At 44.3% G+C, this 16,623-nt stretch overlaps 1 protein-coding gene and 1 long non-coding RNA gene across 8 annotated transcripts in view; one reads left to right on the forward strand and one right to left on the reverse strand.

Annotated features, from left to right (window-relative positions):
• Nucleotides 1–8,789: 8,789 nt before the first annotated feature.
• The window catches only part of LOC122543927 (zinc finger protein 226-like), a 21,191-nt gene continuing 13,357 nt past the window's right edge, over nucleotides 8,790–16,623 (reverse strand). For 4 of the 7 annotated variants that reach the window (XM_043682854.1, XM_043682860.1, XM_043682857.1 and 1 more), the window contains exon 2: nucleotides 8,790–10,575. In XM_043682854.1, the coding sequence (XP_043538789.1) occupies nucleotides 9,090–10,514 (1,425 nt within the window). In that variant the 5' untranslated portion in view covers nucleotides 10,515–10,575 and the 3' untranslated portion in view covers nucleotides 8,790–9,089. The other 3 variants (XM_043682858.1, XM_043682855.1, XM_043682856.1) reach the window with 3 other exon arrangements.
• Nucleotides 11,792–16,623, forward strand: part of LOC122543929 — a 16,022-nt gene continuing 11,190 nt past the window's right edge. The window contains exons 1-2 of the long non-coding RNA XR_006310191.1: nucleotides 11,792–11,912; nucleotides 15,202–15,547. This is a non-coding gene — a long non-coding RNA (uncharacterized LOC122543929). The remainder of the gene's footprint in view (nucleotides 11,913–15,201; nucleotides 15,548–16,623) is intronic.

Below are 16,623 nucleotides of genomic sequence, written 5' to 3' on the forward strand. Positions count from 1 at the left end.
GGGGTCAGGGAGTCCAGAACTAGAGGTCATAGGTTTAGGGTGAGAGGGGAAAGATATAAAAGAGACCTAAGGGGCAACCTTTTCACACACAGGGTGGTACGGGTATGGGATGAGCTGCAAGAGGAAGTGGTGGAACAATTGCAACATTTAAGAGGCATTTGGATGGGTATATGAATAGGAAGGGTTTGTAAGGATACGGGCCGGGTGCTGGCAGGTGGAACTAGATTGGGTTGGGATAGCTGATTGGCATGGATGGGTTGGACTGAATGATCTGTTTCCATGCTGTACATCTCTATGACTCTATGTGGCCTGACCAGAGGCTTACAGAGCCTCAGAAGTACATCCCCGCTTTTATAGAGTCATAGAGAGGTACAGCATGGAAACAGATCGTTCGGTCCAACCCATCCATGCCGACCAGCTATCCCAACCCAATCTAGTTCCACCTGCCAGCACCCGGCCCGTATCCTTACAAACCCTTCCTATTCATATACCCATCCAAATGCCTCTTAAATGTTGCAATTGTTCCACCACTTCCTCTTGCAGCTCATCCCATACCCGTACCACCCTGTGTGTGAAAAGGTTGCCCCTTAGGTCTTTTTTATATCTTTCCCCCCTCACCCTAAACCTATGACCTCTAGTTCTGGACTCTCCGACTCCAGGGAAAAGACTTTGCCTATTTACCTTATCCATACCCCTCAATTTCGTTACCCTCTATAAGGTCACCCCTCAGCCTCCGATGCTCCAGGGAACACAGTCCCAGCCTGTTCAGCCTCTCCCTTTAGCTCAAATCCTTCAACCCTGGCAACATCCAGGGAAAAGACTTTGCCTATTTACCTTATCCATACCCCTCATAATTTCGTTACCCTCTATAAGGTCACCCCTCAGCCTCCGATGCTCCAGGGAACACAGCCCCAGCCTGTTCAGCCTCTCCCTTTAGCTCAAATCCTTCAACCCTGGCAACATCCTTGTAAATCTTTTCTGAACCCTTTCAAGTTTCACAATATATTTCCGTTAGGAAGGAGACCAGAATTGCACGCAATATTCCAACAGTGGCCTAACCAATGTCCTGTACAGCCACAACATGACCTCCCAATGTGTGCAGTTTTGTGCCCTATATCTCAGGAAGGATGTACTGGCCCTGGAGCATGTTCAGAGGAGATGCACAAGAATGGTCACAGGAATGAACAGCTTAACATATGAGGTACATTTGAGGATTCTGGGTCTATACTCAATGGAGTTTAAAAAGGATGTGGGGTGATCTAATTGGGAAGATGTTTCCATTGGTAGGAGAGACGAGAACTCGAAGGCACTGCCTTAGAATAAAGGGAAGACCTTTCAGTACAGAGATAAGGAGAAACTGTTTTAGCTAGAGAGTGGTAAAAGTATGGAATTCAATGTCACAGAAGGCTGTGGAGGCCAGGTCATTGAGTATATTTAAGACAGAGATAGATAGGTTATTGATTGTAAAGGAAATCAAGATTAATGAGAGAAAGTGACAGAATGCGGTTGAGAAACCAGTCAGCCATGATTGAATGGCGGAGCAGACTCAATGGGCTGAATGGTCTAATTTCTGCTCCAATGTCTTATGGTCTTTCCTCACAGTCTGCTGCACCTGCAGGCCAACCTTCAGCAATTGTTCCACCATTACACCCAGGTCTCGTTGCACCTCACCTTTTCATAAACTGCCACCATTCAGATAATAATCTGCCTTCCTGTTTTTACCACCAAAGTAGAAAGCCTCACATATATCCACATTATATTGCATTTGCTCACTCAGCCAAGTTACCCTGCAGCCCCTCAGCATCCTCCTCACAGCACACACTGCCACCCAGCTCAGTGTCATCTTCAAATTTGGAGATATTGCATTCAATTCCTTCTTCCAATTCATTAATGCATATTGTGAACAGCTAAGATCCAGCAGTGAACCCTGCGATACCCTACTTGTCGCTGCATGCCACACTGAAAAGGACCTGACACAGGAACTGTACCAAACAGGTATGTGCCCTTCGGCCCATGATGTTCTGTCAAATTAAAACTAATCCTTTCTGCCTGCCATTGGTCGATATCCCTCCATCCCTTGCCTATTCATGTGCTTATCTGTAAATTACTTAAATGCCCATATAATCTCTGCCTCCCTCACCACCCCTGGCAGCGTATTCCTACTACTCTCAGTTTAAGAAATTTGTTCCTCACTTCTCCTTTGAACTTTCCTCCTCTCACCTTAAATGTATGTTGCCTAGTTTTTGACATTTCAGCTCCAGGAAGAAGATTCTGATCGTTAAACCGATCATGAATCTCATTACTTTATAGTCTTCTAACAAGTCTCCCCTCAGCCTCCGTCTCTCCAGAGAAAACAACTTGAGTTTTTTCTAGCATCTCCTTTTCATCCATATCGTCTAATCCAGGGAACATCCTGGTAAACGTTTTCTGCACCCTCTCCAAAGCCTTCACCTCCTTCCTGTAATGTGGAGACCTGAATTGAATGCAGTACTCTTTAAGTGTGGCCTATCCAAAGTCTTATAAAGCTGCAGCTTGACATCCCAACTCTTGTACTCATTGACCTGACCAATAAAGGCAATTTTGCGATACATTGTCTTGACCACTATCTACTTGTGTGGTCACTTTCAGGGAGCTCTGGACTTAAACCCCAAGATCCCTCTGTGCATCAATGCTGTTCAGGGTCCTGCCTTTAACTGTGTACTCTTCCTTAACATTTGCTCTCCCAAACTGCAGCACTTCACATTTAACCGGATGAAACTCCATCTGTTATTTCTCCACCCACAACTGATCCATATCCACTGTATCATTTGACAACATTCTACATTATCCACACTTCATCATTCTTTCCATCATCTGCAAATTAACTAATTCACCAACTACATTTTCATCCACGTCATTTATATATAAGCAGAGGCCCCAGTATGGATCCTGTGGAACACCGCTCATCATGGAACTTCAGCCGGAAAAATACAACTACCCTCTGCTTTCTATGGGCAATTCTGAATCCATGCAGCCATTGTGGATCCCATGCATCTTAATCTTCTGGATGAGTCTACCATGAGGTATCTTGTCAAAAACCTAAAATTCATGTCGACAACATTCACTGTGCTCCCTCATCAATCACCTTTGTCACTTCCTCAAAAAATTCAATCAAGTTAATGAGACCATGACTTGCTCTACACAAGGCTATGCTAATTCTTCCTAATTAGGCCATACCTTTCCAAATACACATAAATCCTAACCCTAAGAATTCTCTCCAGAAGCTTAGTTTCCTGGATTATCTCTCTTTCTCTTCTTGAGCAGGGAAACATTAGCTACTCGTCAGTCCTCTGGGGACTTCTCCAGTGGCTAAGGAGGATACAAAGATATTGGTCAAGAACCAAGCAATCTCCTCCCTTGCCTCTCTCAATAACTTGGGGTAGATACCATCGGGCTCTTGGGACTTATCCACCTCAATGCTCAAGGAACCCAACACCACTTTCCTAATTTCAAAATGAACTAGCGCATTAGCATGCTCCATACTAATCCTAGTATTCTCCACATCCTTCTCCTGTGTGAATACCCATGCAAAGTAGTTATTTAGGATCTCACCCACATCCTCTGACTCCAATCAAAGTTTCCTCCTTTATCCTTGAGCGCTCCAACCTTCTCCCTCGTTATCCTCTTATTTTTTAATGTATGTATAGAATGCTTTGGGATTCTCTTCAACCTTACTTTCCATGGTCAGTTCATGGCCCCTCCTTGCTCTCCTAATTCCCTGCTTGAGTTCTTTGCTGCTTTCTTTATATTCTTCACAAGCTTCCTATACCTTACATATGCTTGGTCTTACATTTTGACTAAATTCACAACCTCCCTAAGGGTCCCTTACTGTTTCATGAAACCCTCTGGGATGAACTTAATATACTCTGCGAGCTAAGCCTCTTGCTCTAAAGAAGGGCAACTTTCTTGCACTCTTGACAACACAATCAACAGCAAGTATTTCCAGATCATCAATTCCAAGCTGATACCACAGCGAAATCGAATAGTGTCCTCCATTCACTAGCACCTCAATATAACGACCTTTCACTGCGAGGTAAAAGGTTTGTCCATTGGGTCTGTGCAAGAAGATTTCCAAGATTAGTATCAATGTGAAGGTGTCACTGGTTTGAGCACCTCATCTGAGGAAGGAAAGACTGGGGAACAGTCCAAACGTACCCCATTGATTCCTGGATTATATTATGAGCAGAGGCTGCAGATGTCAATCTTGGATTCATTATGGCAGAGAAAGAAGTAATTTGGCTTGTTTCATCAATGCCAACTCTCTATAAAGGAATGTAGTCTCTCTAATTCCACTACACCATCCCCAAAGCATTGCAAGCTTATTTCCCTTACATGTTTATCTACTTTCCTTTCCTTAAGTCATTGATAATCTTCATTTCCATCCATAAGGAGAGAGCTCTGGGTAATACCACCAGGCTTATGCCCAAAACATCAATTCTCCTGCTCCTCGGATGCTGCTTGGCTTGCTGTGCTTTTCCAGCACCACACTCTCAACTTTGTAAATGGTTGGGTCTAAAACACTACCCAACCTTGTAGAATTTACATAAATCATTTAAATGAGGGGACTGAAGGAATGGGTAGCGAAAGATGGATAGAAAACTTCATAAGGGGTTTACCAACAAACTTTGAAAGATTTAATGAATAGGCAAAATATCTTGCAAATGGAGTCATGCATTTCATCAGGAAGAATAAATAAAAGCAGAATACTACTTTTAAATGAAAATGCAGAATTCTGAAGTGCAGTGGAATTTAAAACATGAGTCAGAGTTAGTTTGCAGATGCAGCATGCAATCAAGAAAGCTGTTGGGCTGCTATACTTTATTATGACAGGAATTGAACATAAATATAAGGATGTTCTGCTTTATTTGTGCAGGGAATTGGTGAGTTTCACATCTCAAATATTGTATGTGGTTTTCATCATCTCCTTTCAGGAAGGGTGTAAATTTATTGGAGTTATTCAGAGGTGGTTTACAAGATTGATGTCTGGAAAAGGTGACTGTGACAGTGAACCCGAGAAGCACCTTCTGGGGAGGAGAATTGGGGTAAAAGCAAGGTGATCATCGGGAATGAATTAACTTTTCAAACTTCGATAAGATAAACTTATGCAGGATGCAGGATGCAGTAAGTTATATTTTCCACCATCCAGTATATTCACACCATCCAGTATAATATGTTCTGAATGTCTAACATGGATATAAAATAAGTTTTGTACAACTATATTCTCCTTGAGCAGTCGGTGAAGATTGAGGATGACTTGCTTCCACTCCTGGGTTGTGGGTTGAGGTTATTAAGTAGTGCAAGGTTAATAAATAGTCCACAAGCACTGGGTGTGATGCTTGGATTTTCACATGCTTTTTCCATTCTTAATGTTGATTTTCCATCTGGGCCTGTTCGAGATGCTCAGAAGTATTGACTTCTTCACAGATACTACTCCTGCAAAGTGGATAGTACTGAGTGAATGGGGATATTGTACTTTTTCAGGGAAAATGTAAAGACATACTAAATGTATTTCTCAGAGAAAGTGAGGACTGCAGATGCTGGAGATCAGAGCTGAAAATGTGTTGCTGGAACGAGATGCTCAGAAGTATTGACTTCTTCACAGATACTACTCCTGCAAAGTGGATAGTACTGAGTGAATAGGGATATTGTACTTTTTGTTTCAGGGAAAATGTAAAGACATACTAAATGTATTTCTCAGAGAAAGTGAGGAGCAGGAGAATCGACGTTTCGGGCATGAGCCCGAAGAAGGATTCATGCCCGAAACATCGATTCTCCTGCTCCTTGGATGCTGCCTGACCTGCTGCGTGTTTCCAGCAACACAGTAAATGTATTTCTCGGTCAACCTGGAAATCTCTTTCCATGAGGATGCTCATTCAGATTAGGGAGCTTGTTTTGGAGGTTCTATGTTAGGCATGCAGATGATGTGAACGGCCCAATGCAGCTGATTGATCATAACCAGTGCCTCAGTTCAAATTCTTCAGCTTGATCTGCACTTTTTATAACTTTTTATAGGGGTGAGGTACGGAGCGAAACAGATACCAATGCCAAATCAATAAGCCACAAGAACGCCCGATAACCATCAATAAAAATAGATAGAATATCGTGACAATGAATGATGAAATGCAATCAGTGCTGGATTGAATAACTGCTTCCCAAATTCCTTTTAATATCTCAGAATCTGTCTCATTTAAAAGTAAGGTTTTTTGGTGGGGACTGAGAAATGCTAAAGTGGAAGCAGATGGCGTATTAATAACATGTTCGTAATGTACTTGGAGCTTGATTATTAATGCAATTACACCCAGTTTATTCATTTTTATAAGCAGCAAATGAGTGTAACAGGATCCTGATTATTCATGTTGTAGGGCTCTGTTTATTAATTGTAATAAATTTGTTACTCTACATATTAGTAGCAATCATTGGTGAAATATCTCCCAGTTATTGAAAGGAGAAATAATTGATTATAGATGAAACAGAAACTGTGTAAATAAATACTGCTTCATTATAAACCCACAAAATTGAATCTTAAAACCAAGGTTGCTATTTGGCCCATTGCGCTGGTACTGTCTCTGAAAATTTCTCATTCCCCTCCTTTTTCTTCAATGGCCTATGCCATTGAAGTCCCCTGGGTTCTAAACTGAACAACCAGGGGAGACATCCAAGCTACATCCACCCTGTAAGAACCTTCCAAGTTTCAATGAGATCATCACTCATTCTCCAAGTTCATAAGATATAGAACCAGAATTAGGCTGTTCGACCCATTGAGTCTGTTCTGCCATTCAATTAGGACTGATATGCTCCTCACCCCCATCTTCCTGCCTTCTCTCCATATCCCTTCAATTCATTACCAATTAAAAATCTGTCTAACTCCTCAAATTTACTTACTGGACCAGCACCAACTGGACTTTGGGTTAGCAAATTCCACAGATTCACAACCCTTTGGGAGAAGTAATTTCTCCTCAGCTCTGTTTTAAGTTTGCTACCCCTTATCCTAAGACTATGATCTCTCATCTTAGATTGCCCCACAACAGGAAGCACCGTTCCACGTCTATTCTATCCACACCTTTTATCATCTTGAATACCTCAATTTGATCTTCCCTCATTTTTTCTAAATTCCAGAGAGTATAGGCCTAAACTGTTCAATCTCTCTTCACATGACAAACCCCTCATCTCTGAGATCAATCTAGTGCACCTCCTCTGAACTGCATCTTCCTGCAAATAAGGGGACCAAAATTGTGCACAATATTCCAGATGCAGTCTCACCAATACCTTGTATCGTTGCAACAATACTTCCTTATCTTTGTATTCTATTCCTTTAGCTGTAAAAGCCAACGTTCCATTTGGTTTCTTTATTATCTGCTGTACCTGCATGCTAGTTTTCTGTGACTCGTGAACGACGACATCTAGACCTGTTGGCAAAGGAGCACCCTGAAGACTCTCCCCATTAAAATAATAGGTCGCCTTCCCATTTTTTCAACCCAAATGCGTGACCACGCCATCTGTTAAAACTCCATTTGCCATATTTTGGCCCACACTCCTAACCTATTTATATATCCATCTGTAAGGATCTTATTTCCTCATTGCAATTTACTGTCCTCCCTATTTTTGTGTTGTCCACAAATTTGGCTATACCGCCTTCCATCCGTGTATCCAAATCACAACTGTAGATTGTAAATAGCGGGGGTCCAAGGACCAAACCCTGCGACACCCCACTACTTACATCTTGCCATCCAGAAAAAAAAACATTTATCCTCACTCTGTCTTCTGTCCTATCCATGCTAATAAACTGCCCCAAATCCCATATGATCCAACCTTGTGAATTAACCTTTTGTGCAGCGCCTTAATCAAACACCTTCCAGAAATCCAGATAAATTACATCTGCAGCATCCCCATAATCCACTTTGCTTGTTACATCTTTGAAAATCTCTAACAAATTAGTCAAACATGATCTGACCTTCATAAAACCATGCTGACTCTGATGGATGGACTCATGATCCCAAATTATGGTAATACTGCACAAGTTAGATCTCTGAATAAAACCTGGCTTGATATGTCATATGTTTTGTTTTTGGAATTAACTTAGGATGATGGTTAATTATTGGACATATTCGCATGAGACTGCCAATGTTCTTTTAATAAAACAACACACAAGTTCATTGCACAAAATAAAAAAGGCTCTGTATGGATATAACAATTTTGAAAGACTTTAACACAAACAGCAATTTTCCCAGCAACATCCTGTTCAAATACTCAATTTCAGTGAAGTAACACTCCTTCATTTAAAAAAAAAATCTATTCATGGGATTTAGGTGTTGCTGGCTTGGCCAGTATTTATTGCCTAACCTTAACTGCCCGGGAGAAGGTGGTAGTGAGATGCCTTCCTGAATGTTTACACTCATCAGGATGTTGGGGCACCCACATTGTCATTCTATAACATCAAACATTATTGAAAATTCCACAATATTAATGTCACTATTCAACAAAGGCTCCTTAACAGCAAGGTTATTAAATACTTCCTCTTTACAGACTACTAAACCTAAAACAAACTGATACCTACTTAGCCCTTCAATGTTCTACTTCAGAAACGTTCAGCACAAATGCCGAATTCCATCCTCCACAGCATGTATGTTGGCTAGGTTCACCCAGTTTATATGAGCATTCAAGTCACCCATTATTACTATATCACCCATATCTGATGTACATCTCATTTTATGATTTATATTCATAATGAAATATTTGGGATATGAAGTAGATTCAGCAAACTTTGATTTTAATGCCAAGTCCAAAAAATTATCTTTACATGTTGCATTAGTACCTTAAGCTGGGCTGGATGTTTTAACAGGTTTGTGACTGTGATGTGATTAACAGCAAATTACAACTCCTGAAATCACCGATGAACTTGCTGTTGGCTCAGCACCTACGTAATGAGATGGGATTTCTGAATGAATCCTTTCCCACATTCAGTGCAGATGAATGGTCTCTCTCCAGTGTGAACTTGCTGCTGTACTGGTTCAGATGATCATCCTGCAGAGAGTGGGAAGTTGAGCAGTCTCTCATTGGTGTGAACACTGTTGATGTAGCATCTGTTCCCCAGAACTTTTAAAGCACTTCCCACAGTCTGGGCATTTAAAAGGCCTCTCATCAGAGTGAATGCGTTGATGGCGTATCAGATCCCAGGATCTTACATAACACTTCCCACAGTCTGTACATTTAAAAGGTCTCTCCCCAGTGTGAACTCGCTGGTGTGTTATGAGATGGATTTTCTGAGTAAACCCCTTCCCGCACTCGGAGCAGCTGAATGGTCTCTCTCCAGTGTGAGTGCGTTGGTGTGCAGTGAGACGAGATGACCACTTGAACCCAATCCCACAGTGAGAGCACTTGAACGGTCTATTGCCTGTGTGAACACGTTGGTGTAACTTCAGTTCTCCAGAGCTTTTATAACACTTCACACAGTCAGGACATTTGAAGGGTCTCTCCTCAGTGTGAATTCGCTGGTGTGCCTTGAGGTGGGAAGACTCACGAAATCCTTTCCCACACTCAGTACAGGTGAATGGCCTCTCCCCAGAATGAACTCGCTGGTGTGTCAACAGGGTGGAAAACCGAATGAATACCTGTCCACATTCTGAGCAGATGAATGATCTCTCCCCAGTGTGAAGTCGCTGGTGTATCGTGAGTTGGGATGATCGTTTGAACCCATTCCCACAATGACGGCACCTGAACGGTCTCTCATCAGTGTGAACTCGTTGATGGACAATCAGCTCCCTGGAACCTTTAAAGCACTTCTCGCACTCGGAACATTTAAAAGGTCTCTCCTCAGTGTGAACGCGTTGATGGGATTGCAGGTAGCTAGAACTTTTAAAGCACTTCTTGCAGTTTGGACATTTAAAAGGTCTCTCCTCACTGTGAACCTGCTGGTGTGCCTTGAGGTGATATGACTGAGTGAATCCACTTCCACATTCAGAGCAGATGAATGGCCTCTCCCCAGTGTGAATGCGCTGGTGGACAGTGAGTTGAGATGACCACTTAAAGCCAGTCCCACAATCAGAGCACCTGAACCGTCTGTCCTCAGTGTGAACACGCCGATGAGACATTAGCTCACTGGAACTTTTAAAGCACTTCCCACAGTCTGGACATTTAAAAGGTCTTTCCTCAGTGTGAACTCGCTGGTGTGTCAGCAGAGTGGAAAGCTGAGTGAATCCCTTTCCACACTTGAAGCAGATGAATGGCCTCTCCCCAGTGTGAATACGTTGGTGAATCTTCAGTGCAGAGCGGTGACTGAATCCTTTCTCACAGTCCTTGCATTTCCATGGTTTCTCCCCAGTGTGAATGCATTTGTGGTTCTCAAGGCCAGTTGATTGGCTAAAGCCTTTTTTGCACACAGAACACAAGTATTTGTTCTTCCCAATGTGAACAGTGTTTTGCCCTTCCATATTTAAAATCTGTTGATATTCCGGTTGTGATAAACTGGGTGACTCCATTAGGACATAACATGATGTTTAGTTTCAGGTTCCTGACTTCAAATCATTCTCTTCGCAAACCCTGTGAAATCAATTTAAAACAGAAGAAATGAATGAGGAAGAAGACACAAAAACAGAGGAAGATTGGAAAATTGTACTGAGTGAATCTCGCAATTTGCAGGCTGGCCCTTGGGAAAAATTACCACGAGTGGTGATGGATTGTCATGGAAGCTTAACTATGGCTAAAACTAATATCAATTAGGGAGCAACCTGGTCTAAGCCAACACAAGACTGTGGAACCTATATGAATCAGATGGTGAGGGAAAAGAAAGAGACTGAAGAGGAATTAGGAGAGGCAGGGGACAAAGGAGAGGGATTTTATAGATCTACAACTTGTGTGGAAATTTAACAGGATGTCCAAATCCTCAATCTCCACCTTAAATGACCAGAGTAGCGGATCGATGTGAAGATGATGACCTCAAAGATCCTGAACGCTTTGACGTCCAGCATTGGAGGAACAAAGACTTTCGACTGAAGGATGGAAGTCAATGCCTTTCAGTCCATTCAGTTACAAACTCCATTTCTCAGCCACTGACTGAATCTCCGTACGGAACTTTGGTGCCACACTTCATCCCAAACTGAGTTTCCAACCACATGTTCACATCATCAGTAAAACCGCCTATTTCTACCTCGGTTCCATCACCCGACTCCGTCCCATCTCAGCTTCTAAAAACTCTCCAAGGTGGCGGCCGTCAACCTGGGCCTCTTCCCGGGATAAAGACACAGATCTCCTAACACGGGGCTCGGTTGGTCTCAATTAGGGTTTGCGAATGGAGGTCTTTACGAATTCGCTCCACGCCTCCCCTTTCCCTCGGCCGGCCGCAGCCGTTGAAGAAAATGGTCGCGAGCCTTCCAGAGCCTGGAACAAAATGACACTGCGCATGCTCCGCTACAATCCACCACTGCGCATGTCGGCAGACCGGTTGTTGAGTGAATGGGGCACATTGACGTCTTCAAGGAATGTTGAGCGTCAGGAGCATCACTGTAGGGACTTGAACCTGTCTTACTCGATTTCTGTACATTCATTGGAAAATAGATTACTGATCGAATCTCCACCTCAATTATTTCTTAAAGTCTCTCATAAATTTCTTCAGAGATATTTAATGCCCCGCTATCAAGCGGCAGTTTGTAAAACCGTTCATTCCTTTTCCTGATCGGTGCACGCCCCCTCATTCCTCCAGCCCCGCCCCTCCCATTCACACTGATTGGTTGGCCGCGCCCGCTCGGCCCTTCATGACCTTCCCCACCCCCCACTCGTCCTGAGCAAGTTACTGCAGACGCTGCAATCTGTCCTCAGCGAAGGGAGCCAGAGGAAGCTATTGCTTGGAGTCTAGATGACTTCATCTGAGCTGACGTGAGGTATGGAGATGGCAGCATTTATGCAGCGGTGGGGATGAGAGGGGGGAGAGCTGGGTGTGTGTGTGTGTGTGAGAGAGAGAGAGACACACACACAGACTGCTGAAAGTGCAGATTAAGTAATGGGAATGTGAGAATGGCGTGTCTAACTGCCAAACTGGAACGAAAAGATGGCCCACTAGGGTGGGGGAGAGAAGAGAACACATAATGATGGAGAATCTAACAAGTAAAGCTAAAACAAAGGGAAGCAATGGGAATGGATTCACAAGTTTGTGGGCGGCGCGGTGGCACAGTGGTTCGCACTGCTGCCTCGCAGCGCCAGAGACCCGGGTTCAATTCCCGCCTCAGGCGACTGACTGTGTGGAGTTTGCACATTCTCCCCGTGACTGCGTGGGTTTCCTCCGGATGCTCCGGTTTCCTCCCACAGTCCAAAGATGTGCAAGTCAGGTGAATTGGCCATGTTAAATTGTCTGTAGTGTTAGGTAAGGGGTAAATGTAGGGGTATGGGTGGTTTGCGCTTCGGCGGGTCGCTGAGGACTTGTTGGGCCGAAGGGCCTGTTTCCACTACTGTAAAGTAATCTAATTTGAAGATGTTGAACTCAGTATTATGTTCAGAAGTGAAGAAGATATGTTGTTCCTCCAGTTTGTGCTGTGATTCACCCGAAGCGTTGCAGCATGCCAAGGACAGACAAACTGTTTTAAAATGACCGATTACAGGAAGGTCAGGGTCATGGACCGGAGGTGTTCTGCAAATTGGTCACCTCACCTGCATTTGGTTTCTCCAACGTAGAGTAGGCCACATTGGGTGCAGCAAATGCAGTACACTAGATTGGAGGTGGCATGGGTGAAATGTTGCTTCACTTGGAAAGATTGCTTAGGCCTTTGGAAGGTGAGAGCAGGGAGGTGGTGAAGGGCCAGCTGTTGCACCTGCTGCGGTTACATGGAAAGGTGCCGTGGGAAAGGGGGTGGTGGTGTGGATCAAGGAATGGACAAAGGTGTCCCCAAGGGAACAGTTCCTGTGAAATGCAGATGGGGGAAGTGAGGTGAAGATGTATTTAGTGGTGGCATTCTGTTGGAGTTGCTTGAAATGGCAGAGAATGATCCTTTGGATGTGGATGAAAAGTGAGGACAATAGGGACCCAATCACGCTGTTGAGAGTGACAGGAAGGAGAAAGGGCAGAAGTATGGCTGAACAGTTTCTCCTCTAATTCATCTCACTTCTGCCAAGTCAAAACGAGTGGTGTAGGTCCCAGTTTTGCCTGTCTCTTTATGGGGTGGGTGGAACTTTTCTTCTTCCAGTCAAGAGTGTGCTTTTGCCTGAAACGCCAATTTTTCCTGCTCCTCAGATGCTGCCTGATCTGCTGTGCTTTTCCAGCACCACACTCTCAACTCTGATCTCCCACATCCGTAGCCCTCACTAGTCCTATTCTTATTCCAGTCTTACACTGGCCCCCTCCTATCAATGGTACATCGACGACTGTTTTTGTGCAGCTTCATGCTCCCGTTTGGACCTTTAAAACATTTGTTAATTTTGCCTCCAATTTCCACTCCTCTAAAACTATCACATGGTTCATCTCCCAAGACGTCCCTTTCTTTCCTTAACCTTTGTGTCTCCATTTTGGGGAATAAACTGCCATCCACTACAAAGCCACCATCATTACTGCTCTTGACACCCCATGTCCTGCAAGGATTCCATCCAATTCTCCCAACTCCTCCGACTGCCTTGTACCTATTCGGATAATGCCACCTTCCAAAGTAGCACTGCTGACATGGCTTCCTGTTCCATAACCATGATTTCCCACCCATTGTGGTTGACAGGGCCCTCAACCGCATCTGATCTATCACCCATGCTTCTACCTTGCCCGTTCCCATCACTCACAAGAGTGTCATCAGTTCCACCTAGTCTCAATTTTCATCCCACCAGCCTCCGATTCAAAGGATCATTCTCCGCCATTTCAGACAACTCCAGCAGAATGCCAAATTATCTTCCCCTCACTCCCCTGTATGCATTGCATATGGACTGTTCCCTCCAGGAAATCCCAGTCCACTGCTCGACTACCAACACCACCTCTCTTTCCCATGGTTAAAAATCACACAACACCAGGTGTGCTTACAATTAAACCTGTTGGACTATAACCTGGTGTTGAGATTTTTAACTTTGTACACCCCAGTCCAACACCGGCATCTCCAAATCATCAACTCTTTCCCATGGCACCTTCGCATGTTGCACCTTCTGCAGTTACACTTGCCCCTTCACCTCCTCCCTGTTCCAAGGGTCTAAATAATCTTTCCAGGCGAAGCAGCATTTCACCTGTACTGTACCTCCTGTAATCTGGTGTATTGCATTCACTGCACCCAATGTGGCCTACTTTACTTGGGAGAAACCAAACACAGGCTGGGTGACAGCTTTGTAGAACACCTCTGTTCCGTGCGCAACCATGACCCTGACCTTGCCATAGTCAGTCATTTTAATGTTGCATACTGCTCACGTGCCCACTTGTCTGTCCTTGGCATTCTGCAGTGCTCCAGTGAATTACAGTGCAAATTGGAGGAACACCATCTCATCTTCAGACTCAGCACTTTACAACCTTCGGAATTTAATGTTGAGTTCAACACCTTCAGATCAGAAACCCACTCCCATTCCTTCGCTTTCTTTTAGCTTTACTTGTAACATTCCCTGTCACCATTCCCTCTCTCCCCTCCCCCATGTGTTCTTTCCAGCTTGGCAGTTAAGACACACCATTGTTCTGCCATTCTCACATTCTGATAATTTAATCTGCACTATCAGCAGCCTTCTCCACTCCACCACTGCATAAATGCTGCCCTCTCTGTATTTCACATCAGCTCTAATGAAGTCATCTAGACTCGAAACATTAGCTTACTCTCTTCACAGATGCTGCCTGACCCGCTGTGACTTCCAGCAATTTTTGTTTTCACTCTTTGTCCACAGCCATAGAGAATCAACGGGTAGTATTTTATGCATGCACAGTATCAATGTGGAACCAGCATTGTTGAGGTGAGTGAGAGAAGATGGTGGGTTTGGAGGCTTTGGAGACATCCCATGTGGGGCCACAAACCCCGAATTCAAAGAGCTGGTGGAACCGGCGAAAAGGAATCTGGCTCTGTCTGCAAACTAGAGGAGCAAATGGTGATCCAAACTGGGGTTGTCTGCTCTGAATCTCTATCCTGAACTGACAACTGTGTGTGTCTGTGTCTGCCTGTGTCTGTGTGTGCGTGCATTTGCACATGTCTGTGTGTGCACGCATGAACTGTCTTCAAATTCTCTTTACAGGTTGTGGGGAGGCAAGGATGCACAGAAACAAAACTCAAACCAAATATAATGGTACAGGCACTCAGGACCTGGAAATCATCCATCTGGAAATGTGAAAGGAGGAATGTTTGTCCACTCTCAATCTGGAAAAACACCAAACATACAAGCCTGTTACACTGCACAGTGGTTAGAGCTTTAGGCAGTTATACAATCTGAAACACATCACACCAGGAAGGAATTGTACATGTGCTGTCTGTCTGGGGCAGGCTTCCAACTTAACATCCATACCGGCAACATGGAAAAAATTGGAAATGAGAGGTGTTCAAATGCCCCTCTAAGTTGGAAACTCATCAACGCAGTCACGCTGGTGAGTGGCCATTCACCCGGTCAGGATTCACTCAGTCAGCCCACCTGCTGACACACCAGGTACTCAAACAGACAAGAGAGCTTTTTGTCCAAACTGCAGGAAATCCTGAAGACGTCCTGAGGAACTGATGTTCCATCAATGTGTTCACACTGATGAGAGGCCATTCTCCTACTCTCACTGTGGAACTGGGCATTAAGCAATCATCTGATCTCACCGTACACCAGCAACTTCACACCTGCTCGTTGTCCTGTTCGGAGTAAGGGAAGGGATTCACTAATTAACCCAACCTGCTGACACACCAGTGACTTCACTCTGTGAACAGACCATTCACCTGCCCCGAGGGTGAAAAAGCATTCATTGATTCATCTGAGCTGCTGATACACCAATGAGTTCAAACTGGCCGTTCACCTGCCCAGTGTGTGGGAAGTGATCCACCCACCCATCACTTTATTATGATAGCAGCAAGTTCACACTGAGGAGAACCCTTGACCTCCCCGCTTTGTGTGGGAAGTGATCGAGTTCTTCCTCCCACCCGCTGAGGCACCAGTGAGTTCACAGTGGGGAGAGACCATTCCACTGTCCGGAGAGTGGAAAGGGATTAATGAATTCATTTGAACTTCTAAAACACTGCCGAATTCACACTGGTCAGAGGCCATTATCCTTCTCCATATATAGAACATAGAAGAATACAGCGCAGTACAGGCCCTTCAACCCTCGATGTTGCGCCGATCCAAGCCCACCTAACCTACACTCGCCCACTATCCTCCATATGCCTATCCAATGCCCGCTTAAATGCCATAATGAGGGAAGAGTCCACCACTGCTACTGGCAGGGCATTCCACGAACTCACGACTCGCTGAGTAAAGAACCTACCCCTAACATCTGTCCTATACCTACCCCCCCTTAATTTAAAGCTATGCCCCCTTGTAATAGCTGACTCCATACGTGGAAAAAGATTCTCACTGTCGACCCTATCTAAACCCCTAATCATCTTATACACCTCTATCAAGAGGAGATGGAGACTGTGTGAGGAGATGGAGACTGTGCGAGCTGATGGAGAGTGTGCGAGGAGATGA

Source organism: Chiloscyllium plagiosum, chromosome 45 (assembly GCF_004010195.1).
Source record: "Chiloscyllium plagiosum isolate BGI_BamShark_2017 chromosome 45, ASM401019v2, whole genome shotgun sequence".
Taxonomy (NCBI): Eukaryota; Metazoa; Chordata; class Chondrichthyes; order Orectolobiformes; family Hemiscylliidae; genus Chiloscyllium; species Chiloscyllium plagiosum.